Source organism: Drosophila suzukii, chromosome X (genome assembly GCF_043229965.1).
Source record: "Drosophila suzukii chromosome X, CBGP_Dsuzu_IsoJpt1.0, whole genome shotgun sequence".
Lineage (NCBI taxonomy): Eukaryota > Metazoa > Arthropoda > Insecta > Diptera > Drosophilidae > Drosophila > Drosophila suzukii.
Window position 1 is genome coordinate 13,759,723 of NC_092084.1, and position 21,433 is coordinate 13,781,155.

The window sequence follows — 21,433 nt, forward strand, 5'->3', positions numbered from 1 at the left end:
ATTTTTTGTAAAGGGGGGGGGGTCGTTTATTTTTGAGATTCAGATTTTGGTCAAAAATACTCATTTTTTAGTGGTTTTTCAGTCGTAGCTTAGCCAAATCAAGGCGTACAGCTAAAAGACCGACAGTTTTGAGCAGCTTACTCATTTTTTAGTAGTTTTTCAGTCGTAGTTTAGCCAAATCAAGGCGAACAGCTAAAAGACCGACAGTTTTGAGCAGCTTGCTTCAATTGCTATCGATCCCTATCACTTTAAGAAAGATTTATTTTTGACAAATTTTTTCATTTTTTGTAAGGGGGGGGGGTCGTTTATTTTTGAGATTCAGATTTTGGTCAAAAAATACTCATTTTTTAGTGGTTTTTCAGTCGTAGTTTAGCCAAATCAAGGCGAACAGCTAAAAGACCGACAGTTTTGAGCAGCTTGCTTCAATTGCTATCGATCCCTATCACTTTAAGAAAGATTTATTTTTCGACAAATTTTTTCATTTTTTGTAAGGGGGGGGGTCGTTTATTTTTGAGATTCAGATTTTGGTCAAAAATACTCATTTTTTAGTGGTTTTTCAGTCGTAGTTTAGCCAAATCAAGGCGAACAGCTAAAAGACCGACAGTTTTGAGCAGCTTGCTTCAATTGCTATCGATCCCTATCACTTTAAGAAAGATTTATTTTTCGACAAATTTTTTCATTTTTTGTTGTAAAGGGGGGGGGTCGTTTATTTTTGAGATTCAGATTTTGGTCAAAAATACTCATTTTTTAGTGGTTTTTTCAGTCGTAGTTTAGCCAAATCAAGGCGAACAGCTAAAAGACCGACAGTTTTGAGCAGCTTGCTTCAATTGCTATCGATCCCTATCACTTTAAGAAAGATTTATTTTTCGACAAATTTTTTCATTTTTTGTAAGGGGGGGGGTCGTTTATTTTGAGATTCAGATTTTGGTCAAAAATACTCATTTTTTAGTGGTTTTTCAGTCGTAGTTTAGCCAAATCAAGGCGAACAGCTAAAAGACCGACAGTTTTGAGCAGCTTGCTTCAATTGCTATCGATCCCTATCACTTTAAGAAAGATTTATTTTTCGACAAATTTTTTCATTTTTTGTAAGGGGGGGTCGTTTATTTTTGAGATTCCGATTTTGGTCAAAAATACTCATTTTTTAGTGGTTTTTCAGTCGTAGCTTAGCCAAATCAAGGCGTACAGCTAAAAGACCGACAGTTTTGAGCAGCTTGCTTCAATTGCTATCGATCCCTATCACTTTAAGAAAGATTTCTTTTTCGACAAATTTTTTCATTTTTTGTAAGGGGGGGGGTCGTTTATTTTTGAGATTCAGATTTTGGTCAAAAATACTCATTTTTTAGTGGTTTTTCAGTCGTAGTTTAGCCAAATCAAGGCGAACAGCTAAAAGACCGACAGTTTTGAGCAGCTTGCTTCAATTGCTATCGATCCCTATCACGTTAAGAAAGATTTATTTTTTGACACTTTTTTCATTTTTTGTAAGGGGGGGGGGTCGTTTATTTTTGAGATTCAGATTTTGGTCAAAATACTCATTTTTTAGTGGTTTTTCAGTCGTAGTTTAGCCAAATCAAGGCGAACAGCTAAAAGACCGACAGTTTTGAGCAGCTTGCTTCAATTGCTATCGATCCCTATCACGTTAAGAAAGATTTATTTTTTGACACATTTTTTCATTTTTTGTAAGGGGGGGGGTCGTTTATTTTTGAGATTCAGATTTTGGTCAAATATACTCATTTTTTAGTGGTTTTTCAGTCGTAGTTTAGCCAAATCAAGGCGAACAGCTAAAAGACCGACAGTTTTGAGCAGCTTGCTTCAATTGCTATCGATCCCTATCACTTTAAGAAAGATTTCTTTTTCGACAAATTTTTTCATTTTTTGTAAAGGGGGGGGGTCGTTTATTTTTGAGATTCAGATTTTGGTCAAAAATACTCATTTTTTAGTGGTTTTTCAGTCGTAGCTTAGCCAAATCAAGGCGTACAGCTAAAAGACCGATAGTTTTGAGCAGCTTGCTTCAATTGCTATCGATCCCTATCACTTTAAGAAAGATTTATTTTTCGACAAATTTTTTCATTTTTTGTAAGGGGGGGGTCGTTTATTTTTGAGATTCAGATTTTGGTCAAAAATACTCATTTTTTAGTGGTTTTTCAGTCGTAGTTTAGCCAAATCAAGGCGTACAGCTAAAAGACCGACAGTTTAGAGCAGCTTGCTTCAATTGCTATCGATCCCTATCACTTTAAGAAAGATTTATTTTTCGACAAATTTTTTCATTTTTTGTAAGGGGGGGGGTCGTTTATTTTTGAGATTCAGATTTTGGTCAAAAATACTCATTTTTTAGTGGTTTTTCAGTCGTAGTTTAGCCAAATCAAGGCGTACAGCTAAAAGACCGACAGTTTTGAGCAGCTTGCTTCAATTGCTATCGATCCCTATCACTTTAAGAAAGATTTATTTTTCGACAAATTTTTTCATTTTTTGTAAGGGGGGGGTCGTTTATTTTTGAGATTCAGATTTTGGTCAAAAATACTCATTTTTTAGTGGTTTTTCAGTCGTAGTTTAGCCAAATCAAGGCGAACAGCTAAAAGACCGACAGTTTTGAGCAGCTTGCTTCAATTGCTATCGATCCCTATCACTTTAAGAAAGATTTCTTTTTCGACAAATTTTTTCATTTTTTGTAAAGGGGGGGGGGTCGTTTATTTTTGAGATTCAGATTTTGGTCAAAAATACTCATTTTTTAGTGGTTTTTCAGTCGTAGCTTAGCCAAATCAAGGCGTACAGCTAAAAGACCGACAGTTTTGAGCAGCTTACTCATTTTTTAGTAGTTTTTCAGTCGTAGTTTAGCCAAATCAAGGCGAACAGCTAAAAGACCGACAGTTTTGAGCAGCTTGCTTCAATTGCTATCGATCCCTATCACTTTAAGAAAGATTTATTTTTTGACAAATTTTTTCATTTTTTGTAAGGGGGGGGGTCGTTTATTTTTGAGATTCAGATTTTGGTCAAAAATACTCATTTTTTAGTGGTTTTTCAGTCGTAGTTTAGCCAAATCAAGGCGAACAGCTAAAAGACCGACAGTTTTGAGCAGCTTGCTTCAATTGCTATCGATCCCTATCACTTTAAGAAAGATTTCTTTTTCGACAAATTTTTTCATTTTTTGTAAAGGGGGGGGGGTCGTTTATTTTTGAGATTCAGATTTTGGTCAAAAATACTCATTTTTTAGTGGTTTTTCAGTCGTAGCTTAGCCAAATCAAGGCGTACAGCTAAAAGACCGATAGTTTTGAGCAGCTTGCTTCAATTGCTATCGATCCCTATCACTTTAAGAAAGATTTATTTTTCGACAAATTTTTTCATTTTTTGTAAGGGGGGGGGTCGTTTATTTTTGAGATTCAGATTTTGGTCAAAAATACTCATTTTTTAGTGGTTTTTCAGTCGTAGTTTAGCCAAATCAAGGCGTACAGCTAAAAGACCGACAGTTTAGAGCAGCTTGCTTCAATTGCTATCGATCCCTATCACTTTAAGAAAGATTTATTTTTCGACAAATTTTTTCATTTTTTGTAAGGGGGGGGGTCGGTTATTTTTGAGATTCAGATTTTGGTCAAAAATACTCATTTTTTAGTGGTTTTTCAGTCGTAGTTTAGCCAAATCAAGGCGTACAGCTAAAAGACCGACAGTTTTGAGCAGCTTGCTTCAATTGCTATCGATCCCTATCACTTTAAGAAGATTTATTTTTCGATAAATTTTTTCATTTTTTGTAAGGGGGGGGTCGTTTATTTTTGAGATTCAGATTTTGGTCAAAAATACTCATTTTTTAGTGGTTTTTCAGTCGTAGTTTAGCCAAATCAAGGCGAACAGCTAAAAGACCGACAGTTTTGAGCAGCTTGCTTCAATTGCTATCGATCCCTATCACTTTAAGAAAGATTTCTTTTTCGACAAATTTTTTCATTTTTTGTAAAGGGGGGGGGGTCGTTTATTTTTGAGATTCAGATTTTGGTCAAAAATACTCATTTTTTAGTGGTTTTTCAGTCGTAGCTTAGCCAAATCAAGGCGTACAGCTAAAAGACCGACAGTTTTGAGCAGCTTACTCATTTTTTAGTAGTTTTTCAGTCGTAGTTTAGCCAAATCAAGGCGAACAGCTAAAAGACCGACAGTTTTGAGCAGCTTGCTTCAATTGCTATCGATCCCTATCACTTTAAGAAAGATTTATTTTTTGACAAATTTTTTCATTTTTTGTAAGGGGGGGGGTCGTTTATTTTTGAGATTCAGATTTTGGTCAAAAATACTCATTTTTTAGTGGTTTTTCAGTCGTAGTTTAGCCAAATCAAGGCGAACAGCTAAAAGACCGACAGTTTTGAGCAGCTTGCTTCAATTGCTATCGATCCCTATCACTTTAAGAAAGATTTATTTTTCGACAAATTTTTTCATTTTTTGTAAGGGGGGGGTCGTTTGTTTTTGAGATTCAGATTTTGGTCAAAAATACTCATTTTTTAGTGGTTTTTCAGTCGTAGTTTAGCCAAATCAAGGCGTACAGCTAAAAGACCGACAGTTTAGAGCAGCTTGCTTCAATTGCTATCGATCCCTATCACTTTAAGAAAGATTTATTTTTCGACAAATTTTTTCATTTTTTGTAAGGGGGGGGGTCGTTTATTTTTGAGATTCAGATTTTGGTCAAAAATACTCATTTTTTAGTGGTTTTTCAGTCGTAGTTTAGCCAAATCAAGGCGTACAGCTAAAAGACCGACAGTTTTGAGCAGCTTGCTTCAATTGCTATCGATCCCTATCACTTTAAGAAAGATTTATTTTTCGACAAATTTTTTCATTTTTTGTAAGGGGGGGGGTCGTTTATTTTTGAGATTCAGATTTTGGTCAAAAATACTCATTTTTTAGTGGTTTTTCAGTCGTAGTTTAGCCAAATCAAGGCGAACAGCTAAGAGACCGACAGTTTTGAGCAGCTTGCTTCAATTGCTATCGATCCCTATCACTTTAAGAAAGATTTCTTTTTCGACAAATTTTTTCATTTTTTGTAAAGGGGGGGGGGGGTCGTTTATTTTTGAGATTCAGATTTTGGTCAAAAATACTCATTTTTTAGTGGTTTTTCAGTCGTAGCTTAGCCAAATCAAGGCGTACAGCTAAAAGACCGACAGTTTTGAGCAGCTTGCTTCAATTGCTATCGATCCCTATCACTTTAAGAAAGATTTATTTTTCGACAAATTTTTTCATTTTTTGTAAGGGGGGGGGTCGTTTATTTTTGAGATTCAGATTTTGGTCAAAAATACTCATTTTTTAGTGGTTTTTCAGTCGTAGTTTAGCCAAATCAAGGCGTACAGCTAAAAGACCGACAGTTTAGAGCAGCTTGCTTCAATTGCTATCGATCCCTATCACTTTAAGAAAGATTTATTTTTTGACAAATTTTTTCATTTTTTGTAAGGGGGGGGGTCGTTTATTTTTGAGATTCAGATTTTGGTCAAAAATACTCATTTTTTAGTGGTTTTTCAGTCGTAGTTTAGCCAAATCAAGGCGAACAGCTAAAAGACCGACAGTTTTGAGCAGCTTGCTTCAATTGCTATCGATCCCTATCACTTTAAGAAAGATTTCTTTTTCGACAAATTTTTTCATTTTTTGTAAGGGGGGGGGTCGTTTATTTTTGAGATTCAGATTTTGGTCAAAAATACTCATTTTTTAGTGGTTTTTCAGTCGTAGTTTAGCCAAATCAAGGCGAACAGCTAAAAGACCGACAGTTTTGAGCAGCTTGCTTCAATTGCTATCGATCCCTATCACTTTAAGAAAGATTTCTTTTTCGACAAATTTTTTCATTTTTTGTAAAGGGGGGGGGGTCGTTTATTTTTGAGATTCAGATTTTGGTCAAAAATACTCATTTTTTAGTGGTTTTTCAGTCGTAGTTTAGCCAAATCAAGGCGAACAGCTAAAAGACCGACAGTTTTGAGCAGCTTGCTTCAATTGCTATCGATCCCTATCACGTTAAGAAAGATTTATTTTTTGACACATTTTTTCATTTTTTGTAAGGGGGGGGGTCGTTTATTTTTGAGATTCAGATTTTGGTCAAAAATACTCATTTTTTAGTGGTTTTTCAGTCGTAGTTTAGCCAAATCAAGGCGAACAGCTAAAAGACCGACAGTTTTGAGCAGCTTGCTTCAATTGCTATCGATCCCTATCACTTTAAGAAAGATTTCTTTTTCGACAAATTTTTTCATTTTTTGTAAAGGGGGGGGGGTCGTTTATTTTTGAGATTCAGATTTTGGTCAAAAATACTCATTTTTTAGTGGTTTTTCAGTCGTAGCTTAGCCAAATCAAGGCGTACAGCTAAAAGACCGACAGTTTTGAGCAGCTTGCTTCAATTGCTATCGATCCCTATCACTTTAAGAAAGATTTATTTTTCGACAAATTTTTTCATTTTTTGTAAGGGGGGGGGTCGTTTATTTTTGAGATTCAGATTTTGGTCAAAAATACTAATTTTTTAGTGGTTTTTCAGTCGTAGTTTAGCCAAATCAAGGCGTACAGCTAAAAGACCGACAGTTTTGAGCAGCTTGCTTCAATTGCTATCGATCCCTATCACTTTAAGAAAGATTTATTTTTCGACAAATTTTTTCATTTTTTGTAAGGGGGGGGGTCGTTTATTTTTGAGATTCAGATTTTGGTCAAAAATACTCATTTTTTAGTGGTTTTTCAGTCGTAGTTTAGCCAAATCAAGGCGTACAGCTGAAAGACCGACAGTTTAGAGCAGCTTGCTTCAATTGCTATCGATCCCTATCACTTTAAGAAAGATTTATTTTTTGACAAATTTTTTCATTTTTTGTAAGGGGGGGGGTCGTTTATTTTTGAGATTCAGATTTTGGTCAAAAATACTCATTTTTTAGTGGTTTTTCAGTCGTAGTTTAGCCAAATCAAGGCGAACAGCTAAAAGACCGACAGTTTTGAGCAGCTTGCTTCAATTGCTATCGATCCCTATCACTTTAAGAAAGATTTCTTTTTCGACAAATTTTTTCATTTTTTGTAAAGGGGGGGGGGTCGTTTATTTTTGAGATTCAGATTTTGGTCAAAAATACTCATTTTTTAGTGGTTTTTCAGTCGTAGTTTAGCCAAATCAAGGCGAACAGCTAAAAGACCGACAGTTTTGAGCAGCTTGCTTCAATTGCTATCGATCCCTATCACGTTAAGAAAGATTTATTTTTCGACAAATTTTTTCATTTTTTGTAAGGGGGGGGGTCGTTTATTTTTGAGATTCAGATTTTGGTCAAAAATACTCATTTTTTAGTGGTTTTTCAGTCGTAGTTTAGCCAAATCAAGGCGAACAGCTAAAAGACCGACAGTTTTGAGCAGCTTGCTTCAATTGCTATCGATCCCTATCACTTTAAGAAAGATTTCTTTTTCGACAAATTTTTTCATTTTTTGTAAAGGGGGGGGGGGTCGTTTATTTTTGAGATTCAGATTTTGGTCAAAAATACTCATTTTTTAGTGGTTTTTCAGTCGTAGTTTAGCCAAATCAAGGCGAACAGCTAAAAGACCGACAGTTTTGAGCAGCTTGCTTCAATTGCTATCGATCCCTATCACGTTAAGAAAGATTTATTTTTTGACACATTTTTTCATTTTTTGTAAGGGGGGGGGTCGTTTATTTTTGAGATTCAGATTTTGGTCAAAAATACTCATTTTTTAGTGGTTTTTCAGTCGTAGTTTAGCCAAATCAAGGCGAACAGCTAAAAGACCGACAGTTTTGAGCAGCTTGCTTCAATTGCTATCGATCCCTATCACTTTAAGAAAGATTTCTTTTTCGACAAATTTTTTCATTTTTTGTAAAGGGGGGGGGGTCGTTTATTTTTGAGATTCAGATTTTGGTCAAAAATACTCATTTTTTAGTGGTTTTTCAGTCGTAGCTTAGCCAAATCAAGGCGTACAGCTAAAAGACCGACAGTTTTGAGCAGCTTGCTTCAATTGCTATCGATCCCTATCACTTTAAGAAAGATTTATTTTTCGACAAATTTTTTCATTTTTTGTAAGGGGGGGGGTATTTTGAGTTTAGATTTGGTTCAATTGGTCAAATACTGATTTTTAGTGGTTTTTCAGTCGTAGTTTAGCCAAAGGCTAAGTCGACAGTTTTGAGCAGCTTGCTTCAATTGCTATCGATCCCTATCACTTTAAGAAAGATTTATTTTTCGACAAATTTTTTCATTTTTTGTAAGGGGGGGGTCGTTTATTTTTGAGATTCAGATTTTGGTCAAAAATACTCATTTTTTAGTGGTTTTTCAGTCGTAGTTTAGCCAAATCAAGGCGTACAGCTAAAAGACCGGCAGTTTAGAGCAGCTTGCTTCAATTGCTATCGATCCCTATCACTTTAAGAAAGATTTATTTTTTGACAAATTTTTTCATTTTTTGTAAGGGGGGGGGTCGTTTATTTTTGAGATTCAGATTTTGGTCAAAAATACTCATTTTTTAGTGGTTTTTCAGTCGTAGTTTAGCCAAATCAAGGCGAACAGCTAAAAGACCGACAGTTTTGAGCAGCTTGCTTCAATTGCTATCGATCCCTATCACTTTAAGAAAGATTTCTTTTTCGACAAATTTTTTCATTTTTTGTAAAGGGGGGGGGGTCGTTTATTTTTGAGATTCAGATTTTGGTCAAAAATACTCATTTTTTAGTGGTTTTTCAGTCGTAGTTTAGCCAAATCAAGGCGAACAGCTAAAAGACCGACAGTTTTGAGCAGCTTGCTTCAATTGCTATCGATCCCTATCACGTTAAGAAAGATTTATTTTTTGACACATTTTTTCATTTTTTGTAAGGGGGGGGGTCGTTTATTTTTGAGATTCAGATTTTGGTCAAAAATACTCATTTTTTAGTGGTTTTTCAGTCGTAGTTTAGCCAAATCAAGGCGAACAGCTAAAAGACCGACAGTTTTGAGCAGCTTGCTTCAATTGCTATCGATCCCTATCACTTTAAGAAAGATTTCTTTTTCGACAAATTTTTTCATTTTTTGTAAAGGGGGGGGGGTCGTTTATTTTTGAGATTCAGATTTTGGTCAAAAATACTCATTTTTTAGTGGTTTTTCAGTCGTAGCTTAGCCAAATCAAGGCGTACAGCTAAAAGACCGACAGTTTTGAGCAGCTTGCTTCAATTGCTATCGATCCCTATCACTTTAAGAAAGATTTATTTTTCGACAAATTTTTTCATTTTTTGTAAGGGGGGGGTCGTTTATTTTTGAGATTCAGATTTTGGTCAAAAATACTCATTTTTTAGTGGTTTTTCAGTCGTAGTTTAGCCAAATCAAGGCGAACAGCTAAAAGACCGACAGTTTTGAGCAGCTTGCTTCAATTGCTATCGATCCCTATCACTTTAAGAAAGATTTCTTTTTCGACAAATTTTTTCATTTTTTGTAAAGGAGGGGGGGTCGTTTATTTTTGAGATTCAGATTTTGGTCAAAAATACTCATTTTTTAGTGGTTTTTCAGTCGTAGTTTAGCCAAATCAAGGCGAACAGCTAAAAGACCGACAGTTTTGAGCAGCTTGCTTCAATTGCTATCGATCCCTATCACGTTAAGAAAGATTTATTTTTTGACACATTTTTTCATTTTTTGTAAGGGGGGGGGTCGTTTATTTTTGAGATTCAGATTTTGGTCAAAAATACTCATTTTTTAGTGGTTTTTCAGTCGTAGTTTAGCCAAATCAAGGCGAACAGCTAAAAGACCGACAGTTTTGAGCAGCTTGCTTCAATTGCTATCGATCCCTATCACTTTAAGAAAGATTTATTTTTCGACAAATTTTTTCATTTTTTGTAAGGGGGGGGGTCGTTTATTTTTGAGATTCAGATTTTGGTCAAAAATACTCATTTTTTAGTGGTTTTTCAGTCGTAGTTTAGCCAAATCAAGGCGAACAGCTAAAAGACCAACAGTTTTGAGCAGCTTGCTTCAATTGCTATCGATCCCTATCACGTTAAGAAAGATTTATTTTTTGACACTTTTTTCATTTTTTGTAAGGGGGGGGGGGTCGTTTATTTTTGAGATTCAGATTTTGGTCAAAAATACTCATTTTTTAGTGGTTTTTCAGTCGTAGCTTAGCCAAATCAAGGCGTACAGCTAAAAGACCGACAGTTTTGAGCAGCTTGCTTCAATTGCTATCGATCCCTATCACTTTAAGAAAGATTTATTTTTCGACAAATTTTTTCATTTTTTGTAAGGGGGGGGGTCGTTTGTTTTTGAGATTCAGATTTTGGTCAAAAATACTCATTTTTTAGTGGTTTTTCAGTCGTAGTTTAGCCAAATCAAGGCGAACAGCTAAAAGACCGACAGTTTTGAGCAGCTTGCTTCAATTGCTATCGATCCCTATCACTTTAAGAAAGATTTATTTTTTGACACATTTTTTCATTTTTTGTAAGGGGGTAGGTCGTTTATTTTTGAGATTCAGATTTTGGTCAAAAATACTCATTTTTTAGTGGTTTTTCAGTCGTAGCTTAGCCAAATCAAGGCGTACAGCTAAAAGACCGACAGTTTTGAGCAGCTTGCTTCAATTGCTATCGATCCCTATCACTTTAAGAAAGATTTCTTTTTCGACAAATTTTTTCATTTTTTGTAAGGGGGGAGGTCGTTTATTTTTAAGATTCAGATTTTGGTCAAAAATACTAATTTTTTAGTGGTTTTTCAGTCGTAGCTTAGCCAAATCAAGGCGTACAGCTAAAAGACCGACAGTTTTGAGCAGCTTGCTTCAATTGCTATCGATCCCTATCACTTTAAGAAAGATTTATTTTTCGAAAAATTTTTTCATTTTTTGTAAGGGGGTAGGTCGTTTATTTTTGAGATTCAGATTTTGGTCAAAAATACTCATTTTTTAGTGGTTTTTCAGTCGTAGCTTAGCCAAATCAAGGCGTACAGCTAAAAGACCGACAGTTTTGAGCAGCTTGCTTCAATTGCTATCGATCCCTATCACTTTAAGAAAGATTTATTTTTTGACACATTTTTTCATTTTTGTAAGGTCGTTTATTTTTGAGATTCAGATTTTGGTCAAAAATACCCATTTTTTAGTGGTTTTTCAGTCGTAGTTTAGCCAAATCAAGGCGTACAGCTAAAGGACCGACAGTTTTGAGCAGCTTGCTTCAATTGCTATCGATCCCAATCAATTTAAGGAAAATTTATTTTTTGACAAATTTTTTCATTTTTTGTAAGGGGGTAGCTCGGTTTTTTTTGGGATTCAGATTTTGGTCAAAAATACTCATTTTTTAGTGGTTTTTCAGTCGTAGTTTAGCCAAATCAAGGCGAACAGCTAAAAGACCGACAGTTTTGAGCAGCTTGCTTCAATTGCTATCGATCCCTATCACTTTAAGAAAGATTTATTTTTCGACAAATTTTTTCATTTTTTGTAAGGGGGGGGGTCGTTTATTTTTGAGATTCAGATTTTGGTCAAAAATACTCATTTTTTAGTGGTTTTTCAGTCGTAGCTTAGCCAAATCAAGGCGTACAGCTAAAAGACCGACAGTTTTGAGCAGCTTGCTTCAATTGCTATCGATCCCTATCACTTTAAGAAAGATTTATTTTTTCACACATTTTTTCATTTTTTGTAAGGTCGTTTATTTTTGAGATTCAGATTTTGGTCAAAAATACTAATTTTTTAGTGGTTTTTCAGTCGTAGTTTAGCCAAATCAAGGCGTAAAGCTAAAAGACCCACAGTTTTGAGCAGCTTGCTTCAATTGCTATCGATTCCTATCACTTTAAGAAAGATTTATTTTTTGACACATTTTTTCATTTTTGTAAGGGGGTAGGTCGTTTATTTTTGAGATTCAGATTTTGGTCAAAAATACTAATTTTTTAGTGGTTTTTCAGTCGTAGCTTAGCCAAATCAAGGCGTACAGCTAAAAGACCGACAGTTTTGAGCAGCTTGCTTCAATTGCTATCGATCCCTATCACTTTAAGAAAGATTTCTTTTTCGACAAATTTTTTCATTTTTTGTAAGGGGGGGGGGGTCGTTTATTTTTGAGATTCAGATTTTGGTCAAAAATACTCATTTTTTAGTGGTTTTTTAGTCGTAGCTTAGCCAAATCAAGGCGAACAGCTAAAAGACCGACAGTTTTGAGCAGCTTGCTTCAATTGCTATCGACCCCTATCACTTTAAGAAAGATTTATTTTTTGACACATTTTTTCATTTTTTGTAAGGGGGTAGGTCGTTTATTTTTGAGATTCAGATTTTGGTCAAAAATACTCATTTTTTAGTGGTTTTTCAGTCGTAGTTTAGCCAAATCAAGGCGTACAGCTAAAAGACCGACAGTTTTGAGCAGCTTGCTTCAATTGCTATCGATTCCTATCAGTTTAAGAAAGATTTATATTTTGACAAATTTTTTCATTTTTTGTAAGGGGGTAGGTCGTCTATTTTTGAGATTCCGATTTTGGTCAAAAATACTCATTTTTTAGTGGGTTTTCAGTCGTAGTTTAGCCAAATCAAGGCGTACAGCTAAAAGACCGACAGTTTTGAGCAGCTTGCTTCAATTGCTATCGATTCCTATCAGTTTAAGAGAGATTTATTTTTTGACAAATTTTTTCATTTTTTGTAAGGGGAATTTTGGGCGAAAAATGGCAAAAATGAAAATGAAAAATTTTCAGGTTAGAATGCCAATAGATTGGAAATTAAACAACGATTAACGAGGTATGATATTCCTCATTCTGACTTATATTTTTGTTATGGCAGCCAAAAAACTGAATATTTTTGGCAAAAAAAAAGGGTTCACATTTTTGTCAAAAATAAGAAATTCAGATTTTTGTCAATCAATAATTTAAATTTTCAAACTATAACCCAGTTTTAATAAAATACTCATGTAATTCGCTTCCGTATTTTCAGATAGCCAAGTTCTCATTTTCGCTCTATACGCTCATCAAGGGGATGAATCTCGGCGAGCGATTCAACAAAACAAATTGAAGACCATTATCTTCAAGAGCACTGGGAAAGATATGTGATCGAATTAAATTCAATTTTAATATGGCATATTCTGCAACGGATATTCAGTGCTGGGATGTCGAAAATGTTATTTCACTCACGAAATCCTTGACGCATAAATTAAAAAAAAAATGTGCCAACAAATTGGGACCTGCTTGAAATTCTTTAGTTGTACCAGAATTTTTACCCCAGTGCAGCACTCTTTGAGCCTTAACAGATTCTGAATTACAAGTGAAATCGATAATGATCGCTAATCGGGCAGAACAGAAGCCTGCTAACCACTGGATCGTATTGCCGCACCTTCCATTCCGACATCCACAACCCTTGCCCACGTTTATTTATCCCAAGGCGAAGCACCTGCCAGGAGACCAGGTGCCTCTCCTCACCTCCATCGCCATCCCAGGAACCACTCCTCCAACTCCACCTGGCCACCGCTTTCTGGCCCAATTCGCAGTGGTGCCACACTTTGTAGTGCTTTACCGTTGACCGGATCACTCAGAGAATAGTATTTATAAACAACATTTAGAGATCAGTATAATATTTGAATTGATATTAAAAAACCACGTAAATTAATAGAACAATTTAATGATTTTGTATAGATTCGATAAAAAATAAAAATTATAATGAATATACATTTACTCTATGGTTATATTTTGAAATCTCTACATCTAGATTATATTATATGGTTTTACAGGATACCCATGGTATTCGGGTTTTTGGAATTGAATATATATTATTGCAATAATATTGAACTTATGATATCACATGCGATTTTCATAATACCTACTATACCATTACCAGTATAAATATTTATCTATTTTTGTAGATCCTGCTGTTATAAAAGTATCAAGAGCTTATAATAGATTTCCCTCTGTGCAGGCCGTTGCCAAAGTGGAAAAGTGGAATGGAAAGGCTGGCTTTCCCAGTCTGGTTCTCGAATTCTGGCCAACTTGGAGATATTTCAAGCTGGCCAAATGTTCTTCTGCTCTCGAGCCGACAGGTTCTGCTTATTTTTCGGTACGTCGCGAAGTTTTCTTGACTTGCGGATCGGATTCGCCACCCGAAAACCAAACCGCGAAAGAGTTTGATAAATATTTTTTATGTTTTGTGATCAGTGATTGTGTTGTTTGTGATCCTGATTTCCGATCATAAAAGAAAAATGCCCAACTGAAGATCATCGGGATGGTAAGTGTGGAACAGTATTATTTATATCTCGTATGTTTTTGCCCAAGTCAGACATTTGCATCCAGATCCAGCAGATCCAGTTTCTGGCTGCTCTTGGACTTGGCCTTCGCCTATTTTCACTTAGTGGGCCAACAGGTTTTCCTTTTGGCATGTGCCACATTCGCTGAAAGTAAACCACTAAAAAAATAAATGAGAACGCAAGGAGTACACTCGAAATCTAGAACAATCATTTTATTTTAAAAACTCCTAGGATTTAAAAGGGCGTTACGAACTACTGAATTACACTATGAATATAATATTAAAGTGATTAGCTTATAAGCAATATAAATATTTAAAATTTTTAAGTATTTACCCATGTTTATTTAAAATTACATAAGTATTTGGTGAATTATGTGAGATACTGGATAAAATGATTTAAGAAATTTCAAGATGATATATTGTAAGTTCAAAATTTCCATGGAGAAGTAGGCCAGTATTCTTATGTAAATCAACATTCAACCGAGTTCGTTCAGAACCTACAGCAAGGTTTTCCTAACCAGACAAAATCCAAGTTGCTACTTCAGGCGCTTGAACAAAATTTCACTTGCGATCTCCTATTGGAGATTGGATCCTTGAAGCTCATCGCCCACCATCACCATCGTTCATCAGTATCACCATCATCATCATCATGTACCGCCGGAACCGCTCGAGTGCCCAATCACCAATGCCCAGTCGCCGTCGTCGTTTGCGAAGCGGAGTGGAGCCGCCCACTGGAAATCCCGAGGATGACCGTATGTGCTGGATTTGTCTCAATGGCGACGAGGATCAGCCTCGCCGAGATTGGCTGCATCCGTGTCGCTGTCGCGGTACCAATAAGTGGGTGCACGAGGCCTGCCTGAGTCGTTGGATTGACGAGAAGCAGATCCAGGCGCCGGATGTCCCAGTTACATGCACCCAGTGCCGCACCCAGTACATTATAGTGATGCCGCCACTATGTCGCTTTGATGCTCTACTGGAGCTATTGGACAAGGTGTACGAACGCCTGTGTCCCAGTGTCCTGATGGGCATCCTGGCGTCCACCGTCTACTTCTCGGCCGTGACCTATGGAGCACTGACTCTGCTCGAAGTATCGGGCTTTGAGACGGGCATGCGTATACTCCAGGAGGATCCCACCTTGCTAATGATCCTGCTGCCGTCGGTGCCGGCACTCCTGCTCCTGGGCAGGATGGTGCGTTGGGATGATACCGTGATCCGTTGGCTGCGTCGTCACAATCGCTTGGGCGTTCCAGCTGCCCATCTGGACGCAATGGGCGAACCACTGCCCGGTGCGCCGCTGGATGATGACTACTTCGATCAGCTGGAGCGCGACCATCCGGACTCCGATGGCCAACTGGGCGGTGCTCTGGCCACCGAGCACCTGGGGCGTGCCTCCACCAGCTTTTGCATCGCCCTCAGTCTGCCCACCGTCGCAGTGATCCTGGGCCAGTGTCTCTTCGGCCGCCTGTTCGAGTGCAACAAGCTGCTGGCCATCTTCCTGGGCGGCATGTCCTTCGTGGCCACCAAGGGAATGGCCAGTGTCTATTTGCGACAGTCGCAGTATCAGCGCAAGCGCTACAGATTCGTGATGGACTACACTCCGGAGAATGTATCACAGACTAATCGTAATCGTAATCGTAATCCCGTCCAGAGGAACTAAGCTCGTCCATCTGGAACCCACCTTGTTATTTATTTTTTATGATGGCAACAAATCCAGCCATCAGCCATAGCATATTTTAATAAATATTTGACAAGTTCTCGAAACTAGTCACAAAAAAAGAGTCGAAATACTGTCTTATAAATACCTATTTATTTTTTGGTAGCTACCTCACATTTTTTTGTATTATCTAAATTTTTTGCTATTACGAAAATTGTTCTTTAAGCTCCTATCTGTTATGATATTTAAAAAGTACTGAATTCATTAATATCAAAAGTTCGAAATCAAAATGGAGATATTTAGTTTTACTATTCCATTTTCTTATCGCTATACTCAATCCTAGCCTTTAAAAAACTTTGAGACAACTGAATTTAGCCACATATTTATTGACAATTGATAAAGAAAAATCGAAACATAAAGTAGCTCCAGGTCGCTGGAGTCATCGTCTCCGGGACTTTACCTGGCCGAGATCAAGGATCCAGCCAGAATTCTAAAAACAGTCTCAAATCCCAAGTAATCCCATAGTCTGTATTATAAATATTCATATAGATGGCAGCTATAGGGCGGCTAGGGCCCGCTTGAAGGCTCCCCACTTGTCTCCCACATGCCTTGCCCATCCCAAAATCCTGGCGCGGGATCTCTGGGCCAACGAAGGACCAGTGTTCTCCATCTCGATGCGTCTGCCCGGCCAGGCGAACATTGTTTTGGCGGCCACCGACTCGTCGAAAAGGAGCAAATAGCAGGGCCTCAGGCCCACCGATTCCTGGACAAAGTACTCCAAGAAGTGCTTCTGCGGCGAATGGGCAATGGACTCGTCCAACTCCGGTGGCAATTGGCAAATCACCAGAGCCCTTTGCGGTGAGGTTAGGATGGAGTTCCGCCAGCACAGTGGGTTCTCCGATTTCTCCTCACCCGGAGAGGATCGGGAGGGTGAGGGCTGCTCCTCCACCTGCTCCTGGACTTCCGGCTCCTCCTCCGGCGGCGGCGGCGTCGGCGCCAGTGACGGCAGATCTAGTTCTTCGCAGTGAACCAAAGCCGTTTCCGGTTGGGCATACAAACGGATGGGTACACCTGGTGGATGCTCCAGGCTGCCAGTGGCCAGGAAGCGATACAGATACTTGAATGGCAAGCCCAGAAAGGCATAACTGGGCTTGGCACTTGGAGCACCCCACCGCCCCTGGTCATCCTTTTCATAGCTGATGCTCAGCAAATGACCGGGCTCCAAGGTGGGTCGGGCCAATCCCAAAACCCGGCAGAGTCGTCGCAAATGCAATCCCGACATGCGACGCAAAGTGGGCGATGAGGGCGTGGCCACCAGGAGCCAGTGCAGCAAGTGTAGGGCCTCCACATCATCGGTTGTCAAATCGGCATACTGCTCGTCGGCACTGGGGCTGTCTAGCATGAGGCGACACGATGGCCAATTGTCGGCGACGGAGTGACGCAGTCGATCCACTTGACAGCCAGAGCCGGGTTTCGCCTGGAATTGCGGCGGCACCGGGATGAGGGTCCTCTCGTGATCCTGGCTGCTGGCCGCCGCCGTAAAGATCAAAAGACGAATGTCACTGGCATGCGGTTGTGCTCGCAGTGCCTCTCGAACCTCATCCATTAGCCGCTGGAGGGGAATCAACCAGGTTGATGCCGGCGGAGCCACCTTTTCCTTGCTTCTTGGGAAGAGGATTATTATTCATCAGCTGGCAAAGAAACCATTGCTTACTTAAAGACCAAAACGGTATCCATCGCCTCGTTATCCGGTGATTTCGTCCTGGATTGACTGGGCCTGGCCACCGCCGCCGGCATTGACCGTTGGATGAGGATCGGATTGAGGCTGGTGGGTACCATCGCCATCGGAACTGGCGTGTCCATCTCCGGCTGCGATTTTCACTTACACCACAATGCCAAACGAATCCGAAAGTTCGCTTAAACTCTTTACAATTTTGACAAAGCGAATGTGGTTTCGAAAATTGGAAAACTTAACTGAGAGCTACTTTGATGAAATGTTGGGTGATCAAAATGGAAACGAAAAACCAGGAGTGAGCACTTTAAATGTCGTTATTATAGGTAAAGAATATAATAATCATAAAATTATATCTTTATATTGGGGTACTTTCAGTTTGCATTTAAAGATACTTTGGGTGTATGTGCCTTTAGGTTATAATTTGATAAATATAGGTGTCTAATTTGCAAAATTCAACCTTTTTATTTGTTAAAGAATATTACTTTCCTTTTGCTTATTGTTTTAAGTTTTTGTGACGCAACTGTTTGCGAGATCAACAAATATAGTGCTTACGAAGAAAAAACGGAATGCAATGAGTGCGTAAATACCTAGTATTCAGATTCCGATTGTAACGTATTGAAATCCGAGTCTCCGAGCAAAAACGAAAGCAGCGATTACAATACGATGACATTGAAGCCAACTGACAGGAAGTATTTACGAGTACTTTACAAGCTCCAAAACAGACGGGCCCCTCTGTTGCAAACTGCACAACAATCAATAGTAAATAATAATAACACAAATATTTATTTATATTCGATTGCGTCAGGCTCGGGTTTTGATTATGATTCTTGATGTTTCTTGACCTAGACCCCCTAGTGTGTTGTATTTGTATGCCTAACTACATATAAGTAAACAAGGATATGAAAATATAAGGCATTTTCGATTTCTTATCTTAAATTGTTAATGAATACCATCCAACCGTGGATTCGTTTCAATTAATATATAATATCAATTGAGATAATCTTTCGAATGATATAAATACATATATGTAGCTCTTTATGGGTTCCATATACCATATTATTTGCATCTATTTGTTGGAATAAACAAAAACAAAGATCTATTTCAAATAGGCAATATAATAACTTTTTATCATATATTGGGAATTAATCCTAGTCATAGGAATAGCCCTCAGAAACAAATTTTTCAATTATATATTCACATTCTAATTCTAATACTTTGGACTTGGACTCGACCAATGAGACTCTTGACCCATAGACGTATCTGTACCTTTTTTGAAATGGTACCCATACCATATAATTTGCATCTATTTATTGGAATGACCAAAAACAATAATCTATAAGGCAATATAATAACATCTTATCATATATTGGGAAATAATCCTAGTCATTGGAATAGCCCGCTAATAGAGATGTTTTTCAATCTTTAAATATATTTATTCTAATACTTTGGACTTGGACTCGACCAAGGAGACTTCTTGACCCATGGGCGCTTCTTCTACAACCTGACGACCAGACAAGACCATGACGCATCTGACCCAGAACGCCAAGTGGTAGCCAATTGAGAGGCGGGCATGCGAATCAGGGGTCGCCTGGTCATCTGAAGGGGCAACAGCTACGTCAATGCGATGAGCACAGTCCAGACATACGTCTATACTAGGTGGATGGATGCTGATACCGAGAGCACGGGCAAAGTACGACATTCCACGCCGGATTGCCGGATTCTAGAGCTCGTATTTACAAAATACCTATATATACACACACATGTTTAGGGTTTTTACTCTTTGGAAATTCCTTTTATTAAATTACTACGTCTACAACTAATTACATACAGTGCTTATAGGGTATCTACGGGGTCTACAGCTAGTTAAAAACTTGGTTTTCTGGCAGCCTATATTTGATCCGTCGGCCTTAACTAGATTGATTGACTACAGCTAAGTGTTTATCGTATCGACTACTACGCATTATAATAGCACTTGAAAGTCATATACATATGTAGGTATATGGCTTAATACATAGACGGGTGTCTCTTGCTATCTCTCCTCCACTAAGTACGGATGATGATGGTGTATGGTGTTTTGCCATGCTTTCCCATTAAGTTTCAAACTCAATTGCAGCACTCTGGGGCGGTTTGTTCGCTTCTTATAAGGGCAGGCGACTTTGGGATACTCCAATCCTGCCGGTCATTGTGCGATAACTGGAAATATTGCACAAAAACAAGTTATAGTTATAGTCATTACGAATTTAAGCTAAGTCTAAAAGCATGTTATCTAAAGCATAGTTTCAGAAAAATGTATGTGAGATATTTGGGCATTAAAATATTTTCTCAAAACCATTGATTAGGTTTCTTGGTTTCTATATATAATATACATTATTGCTTTGCATTTAATGCTATTTAGATGAATATGTCAGTTGCAACTTGTAGAAAAAATAAGTCAATTTATACACGTATGAATCAAAGTTTCTCGAAATTTCTGAAATGCGAATTTTTTGAATAAGGAGTTTTTCAACTTTTGGTAATGATAAGGGTGTGAGATAAATGCAATATAAGTATTTTTCAGTCATAATTCTGAATAATATGTTAGTTAACATTTGTTGAAAATGGGTTTTATAATTTTTGAAAAAATGGTATGGGTATTATAACGAATATGGACCCACCTAGGACTCTTAGAACCGCTTGTTGTTGCGCAGGAAGGCCTTGTGGCGCAACTCTTTCTTGAGGCAGGGATCGGATTCCTTCCCAGAGCCGCCGCGCTGTACGCACACGGTCTCCACCTTCAGGCCGAAGCACTGCGTCTGGACAACATTGAAGAACAGCTTCCCAATGGCGTTCGCATCCTCGTCGCCGGCCATCTTCAGGCAGGTGCGGAATCGCAGGTCACAGCTGCAGTGGGACAGGGTGTAGGGGCGGTAGTTGAAGAGATCATAGCGATTGGACATCCCATCGATCCACATCTTGCAGTGGTCGTGCTTCCGGCAGCACTTGTCCGCCTTGGAGGCGCCACCCAGGTCGTTGTAGGTTCCATTGGCCAGGTTGCCGCGTCCGCACCACCGCGTGTTGGGTGCGATTAGCCAGTCCGAGAGCTGTCTCCGCTCACGACGACGCACTGCAGCACTGTTTTGATTATGTGCGTGGACTTGGGATAGGGGTTCTGTTTCGGTTTCGGTTTCGGTTTCGGGGTCGTGCGATCTGGCGGCCAAGTGCTTGGCATCCGTCCCGGGAACAACGCACAGCTGCCAGGTCGCCAAAATCACCAGTGGCATCAGTACGTAGATAGTGCTTTGGTTCGGGATCCACATCGTGTCGGTGTCTACGTTTTTTTTTAGTTCAGCGCCCGGTGTCGGAAACTGATTGCTCTCCAATCAAAAAACCACTGCCGTTTTATATGCTCGCCCACCGCCGCCAAATGGAAACTGACACGTTCACACTGGGCCGCATTTCGCGGTCGGATGCAAAAAGTCGATAGGTTTTACTTTATTAATTTCTTTATTTATATAAAGCTAGCTTGAGATTAAAATATACAAGCACTAAGCCGTAGAAGATGAATAATATTTCCAATGTCAAGTGTTTACATTGTTTTGAGCTTTAGATACTTTTGATACATCATATGGATAGTAGGTCTTTCCTTAAAAACTATACATTTACTTAATAATAGCAATGGACAACAGGTTCCCTCCAAAATATTGGCTTAACTAATTGGTTATTTGTTTTCTTTAAAAAAACGAATATACTTTTATTAAATGTATTTAAGAAACTTATTGACAAACATTTTGGAAGAGCAATCAATCGTTTATTAAGGCCTAAAAAAGTTGAAAAAATTTAAAAAAAGTCCCTAGTCTAAAATTTTACGAATATGTGTGCATTTTAAAATTCTTCAAAAAAAAACTTAATTAGCTTTCTGCCTATCGAAAGTGGCGCCCGCGCAGTGTGAACATGTG

General features: G+C 38.3%; 5 protein-coding genes across 6 annotated transcripts in view; 3 read left to right on the forward strand and 2 right to left on the reverse strand.

Moving 5' to 3' along the window:
- Positions 1–13,540, forward strand: part of Or7a (Odorant receptor 7a) — a 37,776-nt gene extending 24,236 nt beyond the window's left edge. The window contains exon 2 of the mRNA XM_065868284.2: positions 12,811–13,540. Coding sequence (XP_065724356.1) covers positions 12,811–12,888 — 78 coding nt within the window. The 3' untranslated portion in view covers positions 12,889–13,540. The remainder of the gene's footprint in view (positions 1–12,810) is intronic.
- A 336-nt stretch (positions 13,541–13,876) lies between these two features.
- cyr (cypher) overlaps positions 13,877–21,433 on the forward strand; it is a 49,611-nt gene continuing 42,054 nt past the window's right edge. The window contains exon 1 of the mRNA XM_070997631.1: positions 13,877–14,091. The gene's annotated coding sequence lies outside the window, so the exon portion shown is untranslated. The remainder of the gene's footprint in view (positions 14,092–21,433) is intronic.
- LOC108019011 (E3 ubiquitin-protein ligase MARCHF5) lies at positions 14,564–15,887 on the forward strand. The gene has a single exon (XM_017086623.4). The coding sequence runs from the start codon at positions 14,759–14,761 to the stop codon at positions 15,764–15,766; it is 1,008 nt and encodes a 335-aa protein (XP_016942112.2). The 5' UTR covers positions 14,564–14,758; the 3' UTR covers positions 15,767–15,887.
- On the reverse strand, positions 15,895–17,779 carry LOC108018984 (uncharacterized). Of its 2 annotated transcripts, none has more exons than XM_065867803.2 (2): positions 17,478–17,779; positions 15,895–17,427 (listed from the first exon to the last, which is right to left on the reverse strand). In XM_065867803.2, the coding sequence occupies exons 1-2, from the start codon at positions 17,624–17,626 to the stop codon at positions 16,320–16,322; spliced, it is 1,257 nt and encodes a 418-aa protein (XP_065723875.2). In that variant the 5' UTR covers positions 17,627–17,779; the 3' UTR covers positions 15,895–16,319. The 2 variants fall into 2 exon arrangements, with proteins under 2 accessions (XP_065723875.2, XP_016942080.2); XM_017086591.4 differs by having other exon boundaries at positions 15,895–17,424; positions 17,478–17,774.
- On the reverse strand, positions 19,262–20,875 carry GIIIspla2 (Phospholipase A2 group III). The gene is made up of 2 exons (XM_017086552.4): positions 20,153–20,875; positions 19,262–19,691 (listed from the first exon to the last, which is right to left on the reverse strand). Exon 1 carries the CDS (start codon positions 20,792–20,794, stop codon positions 20,162–20,164), a length of 633 nt encoding a protein of 210 aa, XP_016942041.2. The 5' UTR covers positions 20,795–20,875; the 3' UTR covers positions 19,262–19,691; positions 20,153–20,161.

Excerpts from the sequence above, each read along its gene's own strand:
- LOC108019011 (XM_017086623.4), top strand. The coding sequence starts at position 14,759 with ATGTACCGCCGGAACCGCTCGAGTGCCCAATCACCAATGCCCAGTCGC.
- LOC108018984 (XM_065867803.2), bottom strand. The coding sequence starts at position 17,626 with ATGGACACGCCAGTTCCGATGGCGATGGTACCCACCAGCCTCAATCCG. Across the intron at positions 17,428-17,477 it reads GATACCGTTTTGGTCTTTAA|AAGCAAGGAAAAGGTGGCTC; the intron begins GTAAGCAATGGT and ends CCTCTTCCCAAG.
- GIIIspla2 (XM_017086552.4), bottom strand. The coding sequence starts at position 20,794 with ATGTGGATCCCGAACCAAAGCACTATCTACGTACTGATGCCACTGGTG.